Source organism: Colius striatus, chromosome 1, assembly GCF_028858725.1.
Source record: "Colius striatus isolate bColStr4 chromosome 1, bColStr4.1.hap1, whole genome shotgun sequence".
In the NCBI taxonomy this organism is placed as follows: domain Eukaryota; kingdom Metazoa; phylum Chordata; class Aves; order Coliiformes; family Coliidae; genus Colius; species Colius striatus.
In genome coordinates, this window is record NC_084759.1 from 142,839,294 (window position 1) to 142,863,444 (window position 24,151).

A 24,151-nucleotide genomic window follows, 5' to 3' on the forward strand; every position below is an offset into this window, starting at 1 on the left:
TCCCCTGTATGATCCTCACCTTTCTCAGACTCTTGTTACAGAGGAGGAAAAGCTCTGATATCCTGGCCAAGGCCTGATAACCCCTGGCCAAGACCTGATATCCTGGCTAAGTATCCTGGACAAGTCTTGATACCCCTAGAAGGACATTACTACCTCTTCCTTGGTAACAGTTCTCCCAGTGGTCAGTGAACTGCTAAGGAAACCTGTCACAAGGAAGAGTTTGTTTTCTTTCCCTTTTGTTTCTTATGTGAATCTCCTTTGCCAACAACACTGAAAGAGGATCATTACATGGTTAAAATTAAAATTTATCATGACAATAAAATGAATCTGGGAAAGAGAAAGGGAATAATTGACTGTCACTAGCTTTTCCCAGTGAATCAAAATCTAACTTTATAAAAGAAAAGGAGGAATAATAAATTACATGTCAAATACAGCAATAACTTATCTTTTTGTTCTTGTTCTCTAGAGACACCTTGAAATAACGCTTTGGGACTTGCATATTTCCCCCACTTTAAACTTCCTTTCTCTACAGACCATGTCACTAAGGCTTGCCTTTCCCAAGGTGCTGTGACCTCACTCAAATGGATGAGTGCCTCTGCTGTAGTTCACCCCAGGACTACCAAACTCCTGTCTCCTGTGCTGTTGCTGGAGTTTATCCAAATCAATCAGTAAAATATCTCCTCTGAACCAAATGGGGAGTTGGATAAGAGGATGATTAAAGACAATGGAATTGAGTTTTTTTTGGACCTGGGGTGGTTTTTAGCAGATCCTCGATTCTCCTCCTCTGAGATTTTGATGGTAGGCATTGGAGGCAGCCAAAGCAAGTCAGATCCACGTGGATTAGTAAAGGCTAGTGCTGCATCTGGTTGAACAGCCTGTTCTGCAGTCATGCTTTCAGAGAGAAGTCATGGCTTTTGCATGGAAAATTTCTTCCTGAGCTCAGATGATATCTTTTACATTTAAGCCTATGGTATCTGAGTCTGTAGTTCTCGCAATTTGTATGCTAATTAGTGTAAGTGAAAAGGCTACTTTTATTCAATAGATATCTATAATTAACAACTTTTCTTTTTCCCTTTTTTTTTTTTTTTAATTAAACTGCTGTGGAATATCTTAGGCTGTGATTCAGAGGCCAACAAGGCTGGACTTGTGAAAGATTAGGATGCGAGAGTCCTTCTCGCTCAGTTACAGGCTGCCTTTGTAGAAAGTATGCTCCTATGCTCCTACTGTAGAGGATGTTTTTCTCTCTAGGGCCCTAGGGAACCAGATGGATGACAAACTAGTAGGAGACAAGGCACTGTCTTTCCCATGATACTCAAAATTATTCTTACCATTGGAAAAGTCCTCGACATTTCAAAAACTACATTTTCTACCTATAAATGCCACGTCCCCGTTCATTCCATCCTATCCTGGCATATCCCTCCTCCTCCAAACTGAAGACTGTTGTCCTGTCCACCTTTTCCACCTTTGGATGTACTGTGATGGTTATAAAACTGTAAAGACAGATGTGATGAGAACAATTGTGCTACCTGACTGTAAAGCAACCAAGTCTAAACTAACCTATGGTTGCACTTTGATCTAATTGCTCAGCCTCCTCAACTTGTTATTGACTTGTAACAAGCAAGTTTCTTTTCCTGGGTCCTGCTCTTGGGGCTGAGTCTCCTCTGGTGGTGCAGCAAACTGAGGAGGAGATCACAACTGGAGTGTCATCTGGTGATTGCTCTGGTTAAGAGAGACAAGACAATAGAGATGTAAGATGTACTCAGAGACTAACACAGATCAACCTCTGAGACAAATAGTATCAGAGGAAAGGGTCTCGGTCCTGGTGAAAGCTCATCTGTGTGCAGGATAAAAAAACTCCTTTGCAGAGTTGGTGTACAGATAGATGTCTTGCAGCACCAAAAACATCAGCCGCCTCTAGTTCATCATACACAGTTCCCATTCCCTGCTCTGCAAACATGGACTGATGCCGTGAACCAGCCTTCCTCCTTCTGGCCCCAGCTCCCCTACAGCTACCGCACAGATGAGTTTAGGGGAAATTTGGATGTTCCTTTGTTGTAACATTGTTGGCTTAAAAACAAGGGAAAGTGTTCCTAGCTGCTAATTGTCACAGGAAGGAATTTCAGAGTTGAATGCCTGTGCTGACAGAGGAGGAGAGATCCTGGGGCAGAGTGTCTGGCTCAACTAAGAAAGGGACCCTCATCTTGATTGCAAACAGCAAAGATGCTCTCCAGGCATTGGTGGTGAGAGATATCAATGACCAAAAGTTTGCTGTATGGGATGGCAAGACCTCAACGGTTGTTCCAGTGAGGAAGGCAGTCACCTTGGCCTGTTTGGAGGGGAGTGAATAATGTGAAAGCCTACACTGATGATGGAGAGAAAGATGGTGAGGTGATAAAAGGAGGATCAGCAGTGAAACTCAGGAGCAGTTTTGAGCAGAACAGCAGAAATACTGGATGTTTTGGTATGGCAACAGAACTGAAAAGAAGTTAAAAGATTCAAACAGCTGAACAGGGTATTAAACCTTTATAATTTTAATGTTTGTTTGTGTTTTCTGATGTTTTAGTTTTGTTGGTCATTGTTTCTGGAAAAAAACCTCTGCCCTCTCTCCCCTTCCATTTCCTCGAGTGTCTGTCTGAGGGCTATTTCATGCTGATTTCTCTTAAGATATTTCTTTATATTTTAATTTAAAAAATGAATTTGAAAAGAGAATTTAATCTTTTGCATTTTGAAAATGCTGGAAAGATACTCTGTTGCCCTTCCCATATTTGCGTTCTTTTGGTGAAAACAGCTTTTCTAACTTGACGTGAAATACATTTCAAGGAAATTTATATCCTGGCAAATCTATTTCTTACCAAATGTCACCAGCCTCCAGGTTTGTATCATCTGGCCAAGTGGGAGTTTCGATATGACTCCTGGCAAAGGCAGAACAAATGTGGTTATGTGAAACAAGGAATCCTTTTGCTTCGCCTGGCTGCTGCTGCACGCTAGAATGAGGTCAGGAGAGGGAAGCAGGGAGAACCTCTCCAGCACTGTCATTTTTTTTTATACTCTTGCCTGACTATTCTTTACCTCTAGGTTTTAGCCAAGACCAAATGCAGAAGTAATGCAGTAGCAAAAGAGAAACCATACAGGTGTCTTTTTTTCTGAGAAATTGTAGTATTGGAGACCTTGTTTGTTTTTTTTTCAGTAGAGGTTGCAAAGTTAACTCAGAGAAATATTTGTGTTTATTTAGCTGATTCCAGCTGTGGCCCCAGGTACCTGGCAAGAGGTGCTGGGGATACAGTTTCTGAAGTACCGTCTTATCCCTGTCTGCAGGAGCCTTCCTCATCCCCTACCTCATCTTCCTCTTCACCTGTGGTATCCCTCTGTTCTTCCTGGAGACGGCGCTGGGGCAGTACACCAGCCAGGGAGGGGTGACAGCCTGGAGGAAAATCTGCCCCCTCTTTGAAGGTTTGTCAAGATACTGGAACTACTGGCAGCACTTTCTAACAATGAGTGACTCAGCCTTTTTTGGAAATGCTACTCTGTTGGTTTCTTTCTTTCTCCTTTTTAATCCCTCCCTTCCTCTGCCTCCCAGCCTTGTTATCCCTCCTGGTGGCTGCAGTATGTGCAAGGACAGTCCATAGGTGACTGAGCATGTGGGGTGCTGGCTGGGAGCTGTGCTGGTCTGGCCGAGCCATGGACTTTGCTTTGAGATGCTCAGAGCCCAGCAGAGAGGAAAAACAGACTGGCTGGCAGGCAAGAGGAAGAGGATGGAATGGTCAATACACAAACATCTGAATGCAGTCCAGGACAAATACCAAAGACAGAAGAAGAGGAGGAAGGCTCTCTGGCTTATGGGGCTTTCCCTGCCCATCACAGCATCCCTGCCGTGGCAGCATTTGCAGGCTGACATCCTGCAGAGTGGAGGGAATCACACTGCACACACTGCTCTGACAGCCAGGAGGTGGGCTGAGGTTGTGGTTAAGGCACAGGCGTAAGAACTAGGACTCCTGGGGTCTGGGTGAACTTGTTTAATGGGATTAATATGTTAACAAATTTAATATCCACAATTCTCCTGTCTAGAGAAGAGCATATTACTCACATTTTGTCAGACAGAGAAACCTCTGCCTGGGCAGATCAGAAGGCCTGGATAGTTTGCTCAAGCACAGTTGTGTGTTGCCATTTGAAACTCACTGAGGAGTCTGGAACCTCCTGAACTGGAGGCCCGTGCACCCTGGCATGGTGTCTGAAGGTGAACAGCAGTGATATCTCAAAGTGCACTGACAGCCAGTTTTAAACAAATTAATTAGGCCTTCCTGACCTGATTCTTCCCGACTCTTCTGATGTCTCAGTGAGTGATGGGCACAAGCAGGACCCAAGACCAGAGCTCAGCTCCTAAGTCGATACTTTTGTGCCAACACCTTAGTTTATGCATGATATATATCAGGTGTGAGAACCCTTTTTTTGCCTAAGTCTTTCCAGAAAGAAGAAACTCACCTGCATTTCTGTAAAGGCTAGGACTGGCTTTCGTGACGGAGAGGCAGTGTAATGCACAGCTAAAGGTTTTGTCTCTGCTCCACCGTAGACCTGTCTTGAAATACCAATATTTCCTGTCTGCAATCACAGTCACAAAATCCTTTCTCTTTTCCTAAGGTAGGTGTTTCCATATACTCTAATGAGCTGTGTGGTTGGTGTTACACCCTTCTTACCATGGCATGGTCTACATCTTTATTTGGGGTTAAGCCAAACACATTGGTTGGCAGCCCTGTCCTCACCTTCTTTGCTTCCTTCACAGGAATTGGATATGCCTCACAAATTATTGGGTACTATCTGAATATCTACTACATCATCATCCTGTCTTGGGCACTCTTCTATCTGTTCAGCTCCTTCACTGCAGTGTTACCGTGGGCCAACTGCAATAACCCATGGAACTCAGGTACACCTTCACTTGGTCAGCTTCTAGCTCCTTCCCAATTCCCAGAAGTTGTTTGGGTTTTGTAGAAAATATTTGTTATTCTGATAAAAAGCCCTCATGAGCTGCAATGTGGATAGGGACTCTTGCGAAGCTGACTGTCTTCATTCACCATAAGCAAGTGGGTGAGTGTTATGACCCAGTGTCCCTAGGGGACAGTGGAACTTTTTCTGTGTGATGATGTTTTGGGTGTTGAGATTTCATTGAAAATTCAAATTTTATGTCAAGCAGGAAAGGAAGATGGCTTGGGAGAGTTTTCAAGACAACCCAGAGTGTTTATCACATGGCAGGAGCTTTTCATTAGCTCCAATTCAACCATTTATCTTAAAATTCCCTTAGTCTACCTCAGTCCTCCAGGACTGTGGTTCCTGCCACATACTGATCAGTTTCCTTTGTGCACTCAGCTTTTGGTTAAATCAGATCAAGCCTGCACTGGAGAATTTTGCCAATACAAGTCTCCCAACACAGGAACCAGTAACACAAAACTCTAAAGGCACTGCTTTTCTGGTCTAAGTAGTTAGATCATACAAGCCTCTGTACCATTATACTGTCCAGGGGCCTCATCTCCTAATGCCCACAATTCACGTGACTGTGCACAGCAGAGAAGACCTGCCTTTGGTTTTATTCAAGGCACTTGGGCTGTGCCTAGGAAAATGGAATAGATGTGGGGTAATCCTCATGAATCTGAGGTCCTTGACAGGCATTTTTTACCATGTCAAACAGCTTGTTTTGCCCTCAGTGGAATGTCAGGCTGGAAAGAGTTTTGGCAGCAGCTCGATTCCCTCTCTTTTTCTCTTGGGTCAGATGATCCATTTCTGTGATGTGTTAAATCTGCTCACCCTGTGGGCTATTAGCTCACAGCTTCCCATGCCCCTTCATCCCAGCTGAGGTAACCACCGTTCTAAAGAGCTGATCTGATTCCTTCAGCTCCCTGAGCAGGGATTTGTTTGCAAGGAAAGCCTAACATGCAGAAGCTTCCCAGCCAGAGCTGGGCTTCCTCCGTTTTCCAGTGGATTGTCTTTTGCCTGCCAAATCCTGCCAAATGCAAGATGAGATGCATTTCTTGGATGTGTGGCATCTCCTCTGTTTTATGGTAATTTCACACTATGTGACAGGACTGGGGATGACAGATTGGACGATCCCTGGCAGTGTTCAAAGCCAGGTTGGATGGATCTTTGAGCAACCTAATCTAGTGGAAGGTGTCCCTGCCCGTGGCAAAGGAGTTGAAACTAGATGATCTTTAAGGTCCCTTCCAAACCAAACAATTCTATGATTCTATGGTGGCATCTGTGGCATGTATGAACATATGTACACATGTGTGGACAGGGAATGGTGTGTAATGTGGGAGGGGAATGGGATTTTCTATCCTACCTACTCATAGTGATTATCCTTCAATAATTTATGTTTTGCAGCCATCTGGTTTTCATTTGGCAGGGAATTGCTCTCTCCTTCCCTTCTCCCCTTCCCAAAGCCCTCTGGCTACTGCTGCATTGGGATTTGTAGCTGGGGAGAGACAAAGTTTAATGAGATGCTTAATGAGATGCAAGAGTTTAATGAGATGCTCTATAGCACAGGGTGAAGGGTCTGTGTGCTGCCAGAGTGAGAGTTTGAGTACAGAGGGGAAGGAACATTCCTCATGGAGGAGCCTTGGAGAATTTCTCTAGCTCATTAACTTCCTTTCTCTTTTGATAGATCTCTGTGTGGACATTCTGAATAGATCCAGCCTGGACAACAGGACCTTGCCTGCGAATGCCACCTCCCCAATGATTGAGTTTTGGGAGTACGTGATTGCTTTCCCTCTGTTCACACTCCTCTCTCATCCAAAGGCTGCAGCTGTAGGAGTACCCAGGTGGAGGGCTGTGCGTCTCTGTAGGACCAAGAGACGTGGCACATGTCAAACCCAAACTTGGGGAGCGCAATATACCGAGCTGCAAAGGAAATCCGCACAGAGCCCAGGGGCATGAGGACTAGATACAGCCTGAAAGTGTCTCACAGTGTGCCTGCCCAGGACTGCTCGTGTGCACACACACACAGAGGCATGTTCCCTTTCTGGCACTGAGGTGCCTGAGCGTGGCCACAGAAAGAGGCACCAAAAGAAGATGAGGACTTGCTGTGAGCAGGGAGTACTTCTGTTGGGTGTTGCAGGCTACTGTTGGGAGGCAAGTGTCAGAGGCTGGTGCAGACTGAACAGTCCTCTGCAGTGAAAGGGACAAAACTGCCTTGTCCCTGCTCCTGATCTGTCTTGCTTGGTGCCTAAGAAAAGTTGTCCATAAGGCTGCTCAGGCTCATCCTTGGAGAGCAGGGATCCAAGGCACATGTGTGAGATGTCAGAGAGGGACTTGGAGAGGTTTAGTCTTGATGTTGGAGGAAATAAAACACCTGTGAGGAAGGGGTCCTGCAGCAGGCCAGGTAGTGTCCCTGAGAGAGTTAATAGCTGCTGAGGCCATGCTACCTCTCTGCACTCAACTGTGGAATGCCTCATAAAGAAGTGCCAGGGGCTCAGCTTCAGCTGGTTTGGATTTTTTTCTCCATTTATGGCTTCTAAAGGTCCTCTGAGAGGACTGAGTGTCCTTTCTCTCTTGCAGCCACTGCAGTGCACAGAGAAGATGATGTGCACCCATGGGTGCAGAAAGAGTCTGCATAGTGCTGGACCCTTCTCCTGCTCTATTCTATGCACATGCTATTTAGCAAGAGCTGCAACCTCTCTGAAACTATTGTTCAGGTTTTCTGCAGAGGCTGCAAGGTCAATGGGACCCTAAGGGGACTGATTTGGAGAAGGGTGTGCAGAGGAATTCTAAGTGTGGGATTGGGCTTCTGGGGTTTGCATGAGCTGCAGTGCTGAGCTCTCGTGTGGCCCACCATCATGATGATGAGTCTTCAAGGAATGAGGCTGAAGGAAGGTCATGAGAATCATAAAGGCCATTTATGCTGATAAGTAGGGTGTGTGTAGTATAAGGGAAGGCAAGAAGAAGTAGCAGTGGCAGCGTGGTGATGGTGGTGTTGATGGCCTGCTTTGGATTGAGTAGCATCTGCTGGGCAGCTGCCATGGTGGGGGAGCAATGAGAAGCAGGTGGTGATTTTGTGTTGTGTGGGTCTGACAGGCACCATGGGCACAGGCCAACTACAGAACACAGTGGTGCAGCATTATCAGAAATGACAGAGAGAGGAGCCTTAGGCAGAGCTGGGGTGATTCCCGTGGTTGGGAGCTCTGGGCAGACATGTCATGGATAGTCTGTTAAATCTTTGGATGGGATGATATGGGAAAGCTCTATCTGGATGGGTGGGGTGTGGAGTGTTAATGCTTCTCTCCCTGTCCCTGGACACCGGCAGGAAGCGAGTGCTGGGGCTCACGGATGGTATTCACAAACTGGGCGCTGTGCGCTGGGAGCTGGCTCTGTGTCTTCTGCTGGCCTGGATCATCTGCTACTTCTGCGTCTGGAAAGGGGTCAAGTCCACAGGCAAAGTAGGAATGGAGATTATCCTGGTCCATAAGCCTCCTTGTACACATCTTACACTTCTTGCCCAATCTCTTTTCCCTCTTCATGGAGGCAGGAGACACACAGCACCAAAGTCAAACCTAAAATGTGGTGGGGCCATACTGATTTGCTTGGTTGTGTTTGACTGCTAAGAGGAAGAATAAAAGGGTAGATCGAACAGGAAAGGGAGAATAGGGAATGACCTGGAAGCTGAGGGGAATCGTGGGTCACCTTTTCCATTGCAGGTACATGCAGTGGCTGATGGATTCTTCCCAAGTGCTGCTGGGAATCATCCACTCACCAGTGTGTTGTCCTGGTGGTTTTAATAACATCCTCTGCAGTGGCAAACTTCCTATCCCTGGCAATAATTAAACACTTTAGCAAAATAGACAAGCTGCTGCCCATAACCATCTCAGTGAATAGATAATGAATCTCTCCTGCTTCTTTATCCTGCAAAATACTTGAGTTGGGAGAGCTGTCTTTGTGCTCTCCTTTGTACTCTCTCTGGTTCTGCAGCTTTTGTCTGGTTTTGGTCATTTTCTGCATTTTGCTGGTGAGGCCAATGCTCTCTCCTGATGTTGATCCCAATGATCAGGTGGCCTGGTTATCCTTCTGAAGTGAATGAGTGTGGAATGCCTTGGGGTGGGTGTTAGGGATGCTGCTATGGCCTTGATGTGTTGAGGACCCTCTTCCTTTATGGAGCTCCAACAAAATGGGTGGATTATTAATGATGATTGAGTCTTCTGGGTGTGCAGGGAATGTCCCCAGTAGCAAAGGGAGGGGAACCAATTTCTGCACCCGACTTCCTCCTTCAAACCTCCATCACTGCTATGGGCAGATGTTTCCTGTAGCACCAGGCACATGTGTTTCAGTGCAAATTCCATCTTGTCCATCTTGCCCCTTAAAGCCACACTGGGCATCCATTTTAAAAGAGTAAGACAATAGCTTGCTCTGCTCACTAGGTTTCTCTGAGTCTTTGCTGATGACCCTGGCTCTTGCTGGTGCTGATCTGCTGTCCATTTCTTAAGGAGAGAGATCCAGACTTCATATCGATGAGGAGAGGGGATGCTCAGCATTTTGAATCTTAAATCTCTGATGCTCTCTGGTTTGAATACCACAGTGCCATCTTCACAAAAGGTTATTGTTCTGATCTTGGAAGATTGATTCTGAGAGGCTTCCACATGGAAGTGTAATTAAGTCATCCCAGGTTCCTTTCAGCTTCCAGCCCTCGCCACTAAGTCTCCCCATTGCCTGGTGCTGCCCCAGCATGCAGAGCTTGCCTACACAAGCAGAAAGCTAATGAAGTTCAGTCAAACTGGTGGGGACAATCGAGTTTGGTTAAATCAGATCAGAAAATGAGAGGAAACAGTGAATGCACATAGCAGCTGGAATGGTTTTTCTGAGACCACGGAAGACTTTTTCGTCACAAGCTTTAGAACACAGAGCTTACTTGTTACCAGCCAGGTGTTACGGACGTAGTATAGCAATACAGAGTGGGTTCTTCTCTCCCAACGCACGCCACGGGGCAGAAAGGCCAGTTGTCTTCTCTGCAGGTAGTTGTTTTGGATTTTACAGGGGCACTACCAAAAAAATCAGCTCCTTCATTCTTTTTCCTCACTGACTATGTATTAGGATAAGCAGTTGGAAGGTCTCAGAAATTCTGAGTAGGTGCATAATTTTGTTTAACAGCTGCAGAGTTATGCTTGGCTGAGAAGCTGCTCTAATCGGGTAACCCTGCCAGACCCTCGTGCTTATGCTTCTGTGATTTACAGAGTCCAAACTTAAAGAAACAATAGCGACCTCGGGAAAATAATTTCAAAGAACTCCTTGAAGACTCATTTTCTTTAAAAGCCTTTTTCTTTTATTCATTGCCCCCACTCTCATGCTCTTTCCATATTTCCTCTACTTACGCATTTAGCTGATGTGTATAAATGTTCCCCAGAAGTGATTTCTGAAGGTAGATTTTAGTACTTTGTGCCAAAAGTGCTCACATCCTCATTCAATCAGGGAACTGCTAAAGCACCATGTACTGTGACTTATTCAACCAATTATCAGTAAGCAGAAAAAGAACGTCATTTTAGGTCCCTCAATATGAATCCATAGAGTAAACAAGCCTTCACGTTACTAGGATTAATTTTAATAATGAATGAATGTCGGGGAGTCGCAACTTGCTCACGGATATTTTGCAAGTAGAAAAAGATGTGTTACATTAGGCAATGGGTTAGAAATTATTAATTCTACTGTAATGTTTATTTACGTCATACACAAGAAAAAGTGAATAGAAGGCTGTACAAAAATAATGGTCTACTTTGTCTTTAAAGGCTTTGAGGTACCTCTATTTTTTACCTGTAAAAGGCATGAGAGAGCCGCGTGAGCGCCCTGGAAATGAGGCCCCCTCAGAGGTGTCTCAAATTGGGCAGCAAAAGTTGATATTAAATGTGAAGAACTCTTGCCTGGGAATAGGACCGTTTAATAATTCCTCATTAAAACTCAATGACAGGAAGAAATCCGGGTTTCTTCTGCGGCTCTAGAAAGATGAAGAGAACAGCTGGAGAGCAGGGAAATTACACTGACTGAAGAGAGAAAATAAAGCATAGCAACCCATGGTAGAGTCTTGGGTAAAGAACAAAATGCAGATTAACCAAATCACTGAGTGAGATGTGACCTTGATTCATTTCTTTCCCACCTGTCTTCCACGCTGTCTGTAGCAGCTCTAGCCAAGAGCAGAGTCCAGGGACATTTGCTGTGGTGGGGACTTGCAGATGAGATTGGATGAACTGATGCCTGCACCCCCTCTCCCCTGACCCTCTCTCCTCGTTTCCCTTTCCACACACTACAGGTTGTTTACTTCACTGCCACCTTCCCATACGTGATGCTTATCATCCTGTTGGTGCGAGGAGTCACGCTGCCGGGTGCTGATGAGGGGATCATCTTCTACCTGAAGCCAGATATTTCCAGGCTGTCAGACCCCCAGGTGGGTGGGTGTCAGGCAACTGCTGGCCATGGGAAGGGTTTCCTGCAGCCTGGCACTTGCAGGATAGACAACGATCTATCTTCTATGAATGGGGCTCAGAGAACCCGTGAGACCTCCTTAAAAGAGCTGAGAGGGGTTAGTCCCCCTGCACAGTGCAGCCTTTTTGCTTGTGTGTCTGCAGCATATGGGCATATTAGGTTATCGCCACTCATGGGCTTCATATAAGTGTATATGAAATATTTAGCATGTAACAGATGGTTTTGCAGGGTCTTAAATGCAAATAATTGAGGAATGCAGGGGACAAAAAAAATCTACAGCTTTTATTTATTTTGGCCTGATTAGCACTTTGTTTGGCTCTAACAGGGCCCTCCCAGGCTGTGCAGGGCCCTTGTGCTTGCAGAGACCAAATACACACAGGTAATGTGGGCTGTGCCCCTGCTGAGCAGTGGGTTCCCTTTATGTGCCCCAAGTGCTGGTCCTGCCTGCCCAGGTCAGGGTCTGGCCAAAGGGTCAGCCCCTGCCACCACTTGTGAGAGCTCGTGGAAACCTCTCCATCAGGGAGGGAGATGCTGTGTGCTCAGTGAGGGCAAGTCCAGACTAGGGCAGAGGGTGCAGCCAAACCCAGGACCTACCAGGTAATCCAAGTTGACAGGAAGTGGGCAGCCAGCAGGACTCCTTGGAGGATCCCCCCAGTGTCTGCCTCAGGACCTTTCTGTAGCTGCAGGTTGCATCCACGTGGGCTCAGCAATGCTGTGCAGGCTGCCCTCACCATCCAGGGAGGTATTAATGCAGACCCTCACCCTGCAGAAGAGCATCTAAATGATGCTGCTGCTAGTTATTCCACTGCTGGATCTTTTTGTCGAGGCATCCAAGCAACATGCTTAGCCTACAGTCTCAGCTTACCTCCCACATCTTCCCAGATGGCTAAAGCCCCAACTGCTCCCAAACCAGCTGCTGAACACACTGTCTTCCCCCAAATGGCTTTCAGATGCAATTATGTGTTGTCAATACAAAATCCGCGGTGTGCTGAATGCCAAGGGCCAGCTGAACATAAATGGCATTTTAATCTCAAAATAAATGACAAGGGGTGACTGGGGCTGAGTGTATTTTGTTCATAGTCAGAGCTTATTCACAGAAAACCTCCCTGTCTTTCACAGCCTAACTAAAGCTGACATGGTCTTTCCAGGCTGCTGCAATGGAGCATAGCAGAGTGAGAGAGCCTGCTACTGAATTTTAGGCAGAATGGGAGGCTTTGGTGTAAAGTGGGCTGTGTGTTTGTGCTATGCCTGAAGGGCTCCCATGTACTTGCCTATCTGTGCAAGATCCAGGGGAATATAATCAGAAGTGCCTGGGCTGGGATTTTTTGAAGGCTGCCAAATTGCAGCTGCCCAGAATGCAAAGCCACAGGGTGGAGAAGTGGTTTCACCTTTGAGTGGGATGTGAAAATACAGTCCCCTCAGGAGACTTTTTGTAGAGGACTTTCCCCATCCTATAGATCAGCATTCCCAGAACGATATTCCAGTTTCTACATCCATTGTACCTCTCTCTGTCTCATGGACTTTGTTCTGCATGAATGGAGATAGGATGCTAGACAGGGCATAGCCATTTGTTTATTCTGTTGCCAGGTCTGAAGACCACTGACCTTCTCTATTCCAGGTCTGGATGGATGCAGGCACTCAGATTCTCTTCTCTTATGCCATCTGCCAGGGATGCCTGACAGCTCTGGGTAGCTACAACAAGTATACTAACAATTGTTACAGGTAAGAGGAGCTTGGACTCCTTGTACCCTTCTGCAAATTTGCTCAAACGGCACAGAGCTGCACCTGAGGCAGACTCGGTCTCCAAGGAGAACCTTGGGTCATACTGCTTTGACCAACGAGCTGCTCAGAGTGTGGAGACTGCAGATGACTCAGCGTAGGGATGGAGAATAGCTGAGGGAACACAGGAGCTCCAGAAAATGGCTTTAGTAGTGCTTTCCTTCATGAGTCAGCTTGGAAACAGGAGAAACTGGAGGAGGATTGAAAATGGAGAGTGTCTCTAGCCACTGTGGAGACATCACGCGCTACTTTGACAGGGTGAGTTAGCAGGGGTGGCACAGCCAGCCCTGCTGTCACTTACTTGCTAGGCAGGAGAGATGCACAAAGATGATGGCTGGGGCTCCTGTGCTCAGTGCTTGACTACCATCAGGTAATGTACTGCCAGTGACCTTTTGATCCTATCAAGGAGATTAATCAAGTCTTTCTAGCCTTCTCCTTGCCCTTACAAGAAGACTAGAATTACAGATTTATTTTATCCGTGGAGCTCAGTGAAGCCATCAGAACCATTTCTGACACCTTCCACAGAGCCCTGAGGAGCAAAGGCTTTGTTATTCTTTCATATATTGCTCCAGCATGGATGGAAAAGTGTAATGGTACTTGAAGGACATTCATCATCTCTCTTTTTCTCCAATTGGTGCTGCCATGGCTGTTGGTCAGGCAATTAATACTTTCCCCTCTCTCTCCCAGAATTGTATCTGTCACCAATGGAGCAGAGTGCTGACACCTTCCTCTAATGCCTTAGGTGCCTTGGAGTAGCAGCTTTAGCTCAGAGTAGCCCAAACATGCTGGGTGTCCACACTGCCCCATAGCAGCTGATGCTGCAGGTCAGCTCTGGCAGCTACCCAGGCAAGACCCCAGGGTGTGTGGTTTCCAGCCCTACCGGCTCAGGCTGATGCTCTGTTTTCACAGGGAACAAGTGCACAAATGTTTCAGGACAAATGGCATGGCATGTTCCAACCTCCTCCTGGGCATGGTTAATAAAGACAGTGTAGTCACAGACCTGTCAGGCAAGGATTTTTTTTTAACCCATTAGTCCTTCTTTTACTGGATCTGCTGAACCTGTGTGCCTTCATGCTTTCAGATGCTTCTCTTTCTTAACTACGTTTGCATTTGCAGCCTCTTCTTTTTTTCTAATTTTCCCTTTTCTTTGTTTTCTCTGTTGTTGTTCTTATTCTCTCGACTCCTATCAATGTTTTTGTTGCCATGTCTCTGTGTTTATCATTGTGACATCCTATTCACAAGCCACTGCTGGTGTTCTATGTCTCTCTTGGTGCCACTTAGGGTCCTGTAACTCTTGAAGATGGGGATGCAAGGTAGGTAGTCTGGATTTCATCTCTGCTCTGAGCTTTTAGTTCTGCAGGAGTTCAAAAGCAGCATTGCTGTTCCTTGGTCTGACTGGGGAAAGCTGAGTATGAATGTGATCCCAAGTGGAACCATTCTGCAGGAGGAAACATCAGTTTCTCTCTGATCTCCCCCCTGCAGGGACTGCATCATGCTCTGCTTCCTGAACAGTGCCACCAGCTTTGTTGCTGGCTTTGCCATTTTCTCTGTGCTGGGCTTCATGGCTCAAGAGCAAGGTGTACCCATTGCAGAAGTGGCTGAATCAGGTAGGTTTTTCTAGGAAACTTCAAAGTCAAGGCAAAACAGAGAGCCTGATGGGAGGGGACTTTTCTGAAACAAAACTGTAGATGTTACCTACATCCTCTATCACTATGGATGTCTGCAGCGAGGTCTGTGGGACCACTGCCTCCCAATACAGCTTTCAGCCCTGTGTAGGCAAGGAGCCATGGTGATATGAGCTTTGAAGCAGTATGTGTGCTCCAGGTGGTGGTGACAGACAGGGGTGGGGGTGCAGGGGGGCACACGTGGTCATCCTGTGGTCTATTGTTAGGTCCTGGCCTGGCTTTCATAGCGTATCCAACAGCAGTGACAATGATGCCTGTGTCTCAGCTCTGGTCCTGCCTCTTCTTCCTCATGCTGATCTTCTTGGGACTGGACAGCCAGGTATAGCAAACACCCCTTCCTCGTCTAGTGCCCTGAGCAGTCCCCAAAGCCATAGGAAAGGATAAGATGGTTATGTGCTTTGCCATACATTTTCGCCATTGCCCACAGCACTTACGTGGTGGGAGCTCAGAGCCAGGGCCAATGGGAGGCCAGTTGTGATGTGTGCTGGCATCTCTGTTTGGCATCCTTCTCCCTGTGTGTATGTGAGGATGTCCCAGGTACATCCCTTCCCACCTTGGTGCCAGCACCACAAAAAACCATGTGTACTGCAGAGTGAAGCCTGGCGCAGAGCAGTCTGAGAAGGGTAATAGGGTTGTTTTCTCCCAGCTACATTCCACCACAACAATCCCTGTGTACTCTCCTTACTGGTGTGCCCATCCTTTACCCTCCCATGTCGATGTTGCATCAGGAGAAAAACCCAGCAGAACACCCTGTGGAGCACAGTGTGCAATCCTGGCACCTTGGCCTGAGGGGAGCAGGGGATGTCCTGGCATGTCTGTCAGGCAGGGTGCTCTGCTCAGTCTTCCTTTTGCAGCACCTCAGCCCCTGCACCTGTCCTCTGATTCTGTGGCTCAAGGTCTCCTCCTGCCTCATTTCACTGATGGCTCTGCTTCATGCTAGCTGGACTCTTGTAGCAATAGCTGATGTTCTCAGACATCCTGCCCCCACGGTCATCCCCAAAGCCCACAATTACCTGTGGGACTCCTGGCCACCTGCTCTGCTGGATTGTCCCAGGCAGCTGTGGCATATTTTGCAGCCAGTCCTGCTGTACAAAGAGGTGTGTTTGATGTTAAGGCTGATCTGTGCCTCCACAGTCACCCAGCTCTCCTTAGCTTCATGGTGGCAAGGGGAACTCCCCTCTGTCACAAGGGTTCCTTGTGCCATCTCAAGTGCTTCTTCACCCTGCTCGAGGGGCACAGTCTGCCTCTTACCTCCTCATCCCTTGGTCATTCCTGCTGTGAAGCAGCATGCTCTGTTGAGTTCGAGGCAATTCCTTGCTCATCTCACAGTTCATCACTCCAACATGGGACTGTACTTTTAACCCCTTCAGTCTGCAGCTTCAGAGATCTCACTGATACATCAAGCTATGTTTGTGTCCCTAGCAGCTGCAGCTGGCCCATGGGCAGAAAGCAAGACAGCCAAAAAGAGAAAACAAAAAAAATTAAGAGTTTGTGTGGCTGGAGGGAAAAAGGACAGTGACAGGGAGTGTGTGCTTGGGGAAAGGGAGACACTGATTTTTCTGACCTGTTTTCTTCTGCAGTTTGTCTGTGTGGAAAGCGTGGTGACGTCTCTCATTGACATGTTCCCAGAAGTGTTTCGGAGGAAGGGGCGCCGGGAGCTGCTGATCCTGACCATTGCAGTCATATGCTACCTACTGGGCTTACTGCTCATCACTGAGGTAAGAAAGCAGTAGCTGGGATATACAGCCAAGCACCAGAAACCCTGCTAGACTGCTCTGGAGGAGTGGGGTAGAGATAGCAAGCTCAGCTTTGATGCTGTTAATTACCCTTCATTTCTAATGCATTAAGTGGTGTCTCTCCCAGCTGGTGCTGCTTTTACCCTGTGTGGTGCTGGTGTACTGCTGCATAACTGAGCCTTCCAGAGATGCAGCCAGAGAGGCTGCTTGATACACAACTTTGTGCAAATACCAGGCCTGATGGCTAAAATAAGCTGAGCTGCACAAGCAGAAGCTCTTATAAGGGCAGTGATCATTTGCTGGCTGCTTTCCACAAGAAGCAGGGCAGCAGGAGGGGAGGCTAGGGGTAAAGGCTGTCTGAGCTAGCAAGAAGCCTATGATCCCTGGGATTAGAAGGAGAAGAGCTGTTTTGGTGCTATTCACATGGTGTTTGCCCTGCTCTGCAGCTACTAGCCAAGCACCTCTTCCTGCACAGGACGCTAATACTAGCACTCCTCGGTGTTGCCTCCATGTGCTGTGTGGTGACAGCTAATTCCTCCTAAATCTCTTAGGCACTGCTGAATTAATCTTTCAATGGTATCCTGGCTAAGGATGTGCTGAAGACAGCTCCTGCTGTGATCGACAGAACTTTGAGAAGCTGTGTTAAGGGTTCCCCATGGCTTTTGCATGTCCTCTTGCATGGCAGCATCTACTCCCATTGTTTCAGGATATCACCTCATATGTGGTGCTCTGCTACTCTGATTGTGTCTAGACCCCTTCACATCTATTTGAAAGCATCTGCTTGGTTTGTTTTGGAGAAGCTTCCTCTTTGAGAGAACACGTGAAAGGATGAAATAAGTCACTCACCGGCCTGTAGAGGCAGCTGACGGCACCTCTACAGGGCTCGGCTTGAAGTAGGGAAACCACATGCCTCTGCCATTGCAGGGCTTGAACCTTGAGCAGTGCGTAAAGATGGATGCATCTAAAACGAGGCCTATAAAATGTCCTAATCCTCAGGATCCACATTTATTGGGTGCTACATGGTATTTTGAAATGGTGCAGGAAACTTGCTAACTGATTTAAAACAAGCAAATAAATTGTGTCCTGCTCCTAGGGACACAGAAACCAGCCCAGCCCATCATAAAATAGGCTGGAAATACTGTTCTACCACCAGGCCTAATTGTCTTTTTGGGACAGAGTAGGGATAGCCCCAAAAAAGGCTCTTCTCCTCCTCCCACCTTATTCTAGGTCCAGCGTTCCTGCTGCTATTCTGCTTGGCTCAGTCATTTTTCCATCACATGGAATAGTCCTGCCATGACTCCCTGTTCTCTACCTCTTCAACAGGGTGGGATGTACATCTTCCAGCTCTTTGACTACTATGCTGCCAGTGGCATGTGCCTACTCTTCCTGTCCCTTTTTGAAGTGATCTGTATAGGATGGGTGTATGGTGAGTGGAGGACTAAAATCTGGGTTGCTTTTTCTCAGTGCAAGGATTGGGGGTTGAGAAGTGGGAGTGGATAGAAAGATCCTTAGGGGGCAAAAATTTGCTGTAATTACTGTCTTTCTTGTCTGGTCTCCACTGTGTTTCCTCACATCATTTCTTAATTGCTCTACATGTAGATAAGGAATGTTTTTTCCTCTCTCTGAAGGCTCCTCATGTTGAACTACCTTGCTGCTCTTCCTGTCTGCCCTTTGAATCAGAAAATCAGCTACAGATGAGTGACTGCTGTTCTTTGGTCTCTGTTACTGTCCGTTACATTGTGCCTTTAGTTTAGCCCTGTCACTTAATTTAGCACAAAATGCTGGGATGCAGACTTGCTGTGTGTTACTTCTGTGACGATGCACCACTTACCATTCGCATGGGCTCTGATGGCACTCCTAAAAGAAAAGGGAGAGACTGCTTTGGCTGTCAGTGGAGTCTGTAACTCAACTACCCAGGAGCAGGATTAAACTGAGCTCCACAAACTATCAGAAGGAAACCAACTGCTTGTTAGTCTGTGCAGTTGGAAGAGTATCCTGTGATATCCTACAGGAGATCTCCTCCCTGCTGAACAGTGCCTGAGCACACAGACTGCAGTTATCTCCCTGAAGCTCACACTGAGGCTGGAGGTTTTTGAGCAAAGAGTCTGGTTGTGTCTGATGGAGAGCAGCTGCTCTTTCACCTCAGTGTCGTAGCTCGGTACCTGTAAGGATCGTGCAAAGCTATAGTAGATGCCAGCTCAGACCAGACTTTCAGCATCCCACAATCAAGCACCTGCTTGCTCCTAGCTATGCCAAGCAGCGTGGCTGTCTTTACCTGAGGAAAAGATTGCAGGCATAAGCATCGTGTTGTGTCTCTTCCAATGGGTGGGAGTGGATGCTCAGGAAGGAGTATAATAGCAGGAAAGTTAGCAATGACACTTTCTGTGAATATTCTTCCAACTTCTAACAACTTATTCTAGAACCATAGAAGGGGTTGTGTTGGAATAGACCTTTAAAGGTCACCTAGCCCACCCTCTCTTCTATGGACAGAGACATTTTGCACTACACCAGGCTGCTCAAAGCTCCATCCACAGAGGTAATGCTGACCCAGGAACCTAGAAATGCGATCACTATGTGTTCATTTGCACCACTCCACGCAGCGAAATTTTAGCCTCTTGACGTTCTACTTTGCATCTGTTGGGCTGATTCTGGTTTGAAGCGCAGTCAAAGGGCCAAGGTGAGGCATTTTAATGGAAAAAAATAGATGCCTGGTGCCAATGAACATTTTTTTTCCCTAGCCTCAGAATTGGCAGGGCTGAGCCTCTTGCTTACACTGAGAAGAATTACAGCACTTCTGCTAACACAAATACGCGTTCTGAGTTTCCCCTCTCCCAGCACATACGCCAACCACCCACCACTTGGCAGCTTCACTCTGCTGCCAGGCAGCTGCTCTTGCAAAGTTCTGAGGATTTCCTCTCATGCTGCTCTCTGCCTGCATAAGGATCACGTGGTGTTGGACCTGCTGATCACGTTCCGTACAGGGGAGTGATGGAGGGTTTGGGTTGGTTTTTCTTCCCTTCTCCTTTCTCCCTTCCACTTTGGGACAGGCAGCCCTCATACAAGCAGGCCTGGGTTTTGAGCACTGGGATTCACAGCATGATGCCACAGAAATGTGCTGCAGGGAGGATATTTTCCAGGCAGTCACAGCACGCACATAAAGATTAGCTGTTCCAGGAGGAAGCAAGTGCTCCATAGCTGCAGGAGAGCCAGCGCTGAAACCATTAGGACTACTTGCAAAGCTAAAACAAAGCGATGCCAGCGGGTACCTGTGGGTAGCCCTAGGGTGCACCCATATCATACTGATATAAATGTTTCTCTCTCTCTTGCTCACATATGTGCAGGGTGGCTACCAGGGGCATTCAGCCCATTGGGCTTGCTCTGTCTGCATGTGCTCTATCCTCTACAGGCAATTTTAGATGCCTGCTTATAGACCATAAGGGGCTTGTTCTGTGCACCTGGTACCCAAAGGGTGTGCGGTTGCTGCAGTGCCACAACACCTCAGCTGCTGGCATTTTTCACAGCTTTGTCACAGGTGTTGACGCTGCAGGTTTGTGACAGAGAGAGAGCAGATAAAAGCTTAGCACTATGGCATAGAGCCAGGGTCATCACCTAATGAAATCCTGTGGATGAAATTTGATATAGATGAATGCAAATGAATGCAGCCTGGGAGAAAAGATTAAAAAGGAAGGACTTTTTAATAGTTTCCAGATTAGCAGATCTGTGAATCTCCCTGTTTCTGGACATTATAAAAGTAAAATAAAACTTTTGTCCATTTCTGTTTGGGTATCGCTTGCAGTTGTTACAAGCTATGTAAAATGAGAAGGGCTCCATAAGGACGAGATATAAGTATGTAAACAATTCTCTAGATGAGTTAATGTGAAATCTATTCCCATGAATTTACATAGCAAAATGAAATGACTTGTCAGAAAAGCACGTGACAGTTTTGAAGGCATATGGGATTGGTTGGCACAAGAGAAGTGGTGCCAGCACGCATGGGTAACTGCCCTGTGGCTGCACACCATTCTTCCTTGTCTTGGGATATTGGCGATAACAGCAAACATCTTTGTTCCTTCCAACAAAAATCTCTTTGGGAAAATCTTTAAGGTTTTCTCTGCAGGAGCGTTATCTATGTGCTGGGGGAAAAAAAAGAGACTGCACTCATCTTCCACCTTCTAATTTACTCAAAAAGCCAATGTTGAGTGATTAAACTGATGACTGCTTAAGCTTGATTACTTTCTCATCTGCCTGTGAAACACAGAACACGTAAAACCTCCTGTTCATATACTCTCTGAGGACGTTCATGTCAGTCCCCACTGTGTTTCATCACTTCACCTACTGACTGCTACAGTGACTGTGGAAATACAGGACCTGATGGTTATAATACAGAGAATAGAGATAAAGGCAGGTGGAGGCACACTGTAACAAACAGCGTGTTAGGGTTTTTTGGATTGTTTTCTTGGTGAAGGATGGATGTCTGTTGTGTTCTTCTATTTGTCTGACATCTTTGTATTTCTTTGATTTCCATATCTCTTCCACTAGACCCCAGATCGAAATTTGCAGTGGAACTTTGGCTCTCACAAAATCATATCACAAATGAGTTATCTGTCATGTCTCTGATATCACAGTGTGTTTCTGTGGAAACACTGTGTGGTATGAGAGACTGTGCAATGCTCACGTTCTAAACTGCAAGTCACATCATTTATCTCCCTTTTTTTTTTAACCTTTTGGAAGATTTTGTCTTTTTAGCAAAATAAATTATTTATACCATCTCCCTTTCATCCCCAGTGTATTTTCAGAAACACTATGTGAAGCCTCATGATACTTGCAGCTTGGAAGTTTTAGGGTTCTGTTCTCTAGTGTAGGCTGGGCTCCCACACAAAGCTGCATGTCCCTTGATATGCCACAGCTTGTTGTCTTTCCTTGAGGCTACTTGTTAACTTGCCAACTCAAGATGGGAACCATGAGATGTTCAAAGAACCTCCCTGCCTCCCAGCCTAAATACTTTAAAAAGCTGGGTTTAAAAGAGCTTTCCTGCAAATGTTAGTTGTGGTATATAGAAAATAATGCAAGGAATGCAAAAAAAAAAAGAGAAAAACACACATTATGTACTTTTGTAGAGTAAATATATTCAAAGGAAACGTAATATAGGAATTTAATTCTAAGACATAAAAAACCACAAATCAAATCAAAACTCACCAAACACTTGCAAGTGTGGCCAGTTCTCTAGGTATATGTTTTGGCCAGTCCAACCTTCTAGTTTTAAGATGCAAAGACGCAAGGTCTCGTCACACTTGCAGGTGGGAGCCATGGCGTGACCATGAGTTCATAGCTGGATGAACACCACTAAAGGCAGAGCCCTTCTTTATCAGCTAAGTGCTGTGATCAAAAAGACAAATATGATATCATTTCATCCCAGAGGTACTTAACTGGTAACCTTTTTTTCTGGACAGACTGGCTCCATTTTTTTTTGTCTAATATTGTTGCCCTTTTACCTGAGGCAGTGACATGGTTTAACCCCAGATGGCAGTTGAGCACCACACAGATGCTCGCTCACTCCTCCCCTCCAGTGGGCTGGGGGAGAGAATCAGAAGAGTAAAAGCAAGAAAACGTGTGGCTTGAGATAAAGACAGTTTAACAGGTAAAGCAAAAGCTGTGCATGCAATCAAAGCAAAACAAGGAGTTAATTCACTGCTTCCCATGAGTGTGTACAGACATCTCCAGGAAAGCAGGGCTCCATCACACATGTTTACTTGGGAAGACAAACATGAACGTGTCACTCTTCTTTCTTCCCTCAGTTTTATATGCTGAGCACAATGTCATATGGTCTGGAGTATCCTCTTGGCTGGTTGAGGTTAGCTGTTCCGACTGTGTCCCCTTCCAGCTTCTTGGGCATCCCCAGACCACTCACTGGTGAGGTGGTGTGAGATGCAGAACAGGCCTTGACTATGTGTGAGCACTGCTTAGCAGTAAGGAAAACACCACTGTAAACACCACTGTGTTATCAACACTGTCCAAAACATAACCCCATACTAGCTACTAGGAAGAAAATTACCTCTATCCCAGACAAAACCAGCACAGGCAGTCTGATATAGTACCTCTGATCAGCTCTAGTTAGGAAGATGTCTGCAGAAGTCCATCTGCATTACATCATCTCCTCTATATACCCTTGTATACATTTCCTCTTTTTGGATTGGGTTGCAAAGAGTCAATGATTAGAGTCTGGCCAGTGGCAGGACTCCTGGATGCTCTGCAAAGGTATCTCCCGGTCTGCTGCACCATGAGATCCAGGTGGATTCCCACATACTGTGAACAAAATCAGTAAGTGAAACTAATGAGAGGTGAAGAAAGAGATGAGGCACCCACAGGACAGCTCCCATTGGACAGTACAGCCACACTTGCAGATGAAAGATTTTGTTTTCAGAAGAGTTTGAATTGCCAGGTCTTATGGGTCTATGCAAAAAAGGAAAATATTCTGTGGTAAACAGGCTCTTGATACCCAGTTCAGTGGGGATTCTTGACATGACTTTCCTGGTGTGCTGATGTGGTTTCAAAGAGAGGGTCTTGTTGGGTGTCCCCTGCTCTCTTTGTTCTTTTTAGCACTTTGGGCTCACACAATCCCGTGCGCTGAACCTGCAAGAGCTTTCTCTTTCTGACCTACAAACCAGGCACTCCTCCTTGCCTTGTGCCGTACCAGCTCTTAAGTGACACATGGGCTACATCCTCTCACAGCTGCTGCTGTAAGGACAAGGCATTTCTCATATGTCAAGATTTTTAGTAACTTACAGCTGAAGTTAAAATGCTCCATCTGTATTTAGCCACAGATGCGAGTTTCCAGTGCCAGAAAAGCCCGATACCTGCTGCTACCTTATTAGGATAGCTATGGTTTTGCCATGAGTAAATACTGAGGATAGAGAAAGCTGGGATCTGATGTGAAAGGTGGTTGAAGGAAACAGCACCACTCTGACTTCTGGCTTTGTCTCTGTGCTGGCTTGATGGCCAAGGTGCCAACCGCTTCTACGACAACGTTGAGGACATGATTGGTTACCGCCCGTGGCCCTTGATCAAGATATGCTGGCTGGTGTTCACCCCGGGCCTGTGCTTGGTAAGTGCCATTTTGACAATGGGGTGCCTTATTCTGGGTCCCTGGGTTCTCAGTAGAAAAGGTTGATTTATCTTCAAGGTGGTGCTGTAATTTGCTCAAACTGCCGCAGAAAAGCAGAAGAGGTGGCTGTTTATTTCCCTTGTAAAGCCTCTTCTCTTGCCTAGAAAATTAATTGAGACTGAAAAGCCACTTGCTTATTGTGAAGGCAAAGGGAAATGTACCCTCAAAGTCTGGAGATGTTTGGTTAAATGGCTTTTGAATAGAAGACCAGTGAGAATTACCCTGGTCTGAAACACTTGTTTCAGCCTGTGCTCCTGTGACCTCCCATGGTTCAGAAATACCCTTCCACAGCCATTTGCTTTCTATGTTATTCAATCTCTTTTTAAATTTCTGTGACAGCTGTGTTT

General features: G+C 46.3%; 1 protein-coding gene across 1 annotated transcript in view; it reads left to right on the plus strand.

Annotated features, from left to right (window-relative positions):
- The window catches only part of SLC6A12 (solute carrier family 6 member 12), a 28,866-nt gene that overhangs the window by 549 nt on the left and 4,166 nt on the right, over positions 1 to 24,151 (plus strand). Inside the window, exons 2-12 of the mRNA XM_010207817.2 lie at positions 3,316 to 3,450; positions 4,778 to 4,918; positions 6,647 to 6,734; positions 8,285 to 8,417; positions 11,270 to 11,404; positions 13,061 to 13,164; positions 14,704 to 14,828; positions 15,113 to 15,225; positions 16,487 to 16,624; positions 17,966 to 18,068; positions 23,644 to 23,744. Of these exons, the coding sequence (XP_010206119.2) occupies positions 3,316 to 3,450; positions 4,778 to 4,918; positions 6,647 to 6,734; positions 8,285 to 8,417; positions 11,270 to 11,404; positions 13,061 to 13,164; positions 14,704 to 14,828; positions 15,113 to 15,225; positions 16,487 to 16,624; positions 17,966 to 18,068; positions 23,644 to 23,744 (1,316 nt within the window). The remainder of the gene's footprint in view (positions 1 to 3,315; positions 3,451 to 4,777; positions 4,919 to 6,646; positions 6,735 to 8,284; positions 8,418 to 11,269; positions 11,405 to 13,060; positions 13,165 to 14,703; positions 14,829 to 15,112; positions 15,226 to 16,486; positions 16,625 to 17,965; positions 18,069 to 23,643; positions 23,745 to 24,151) is intronic.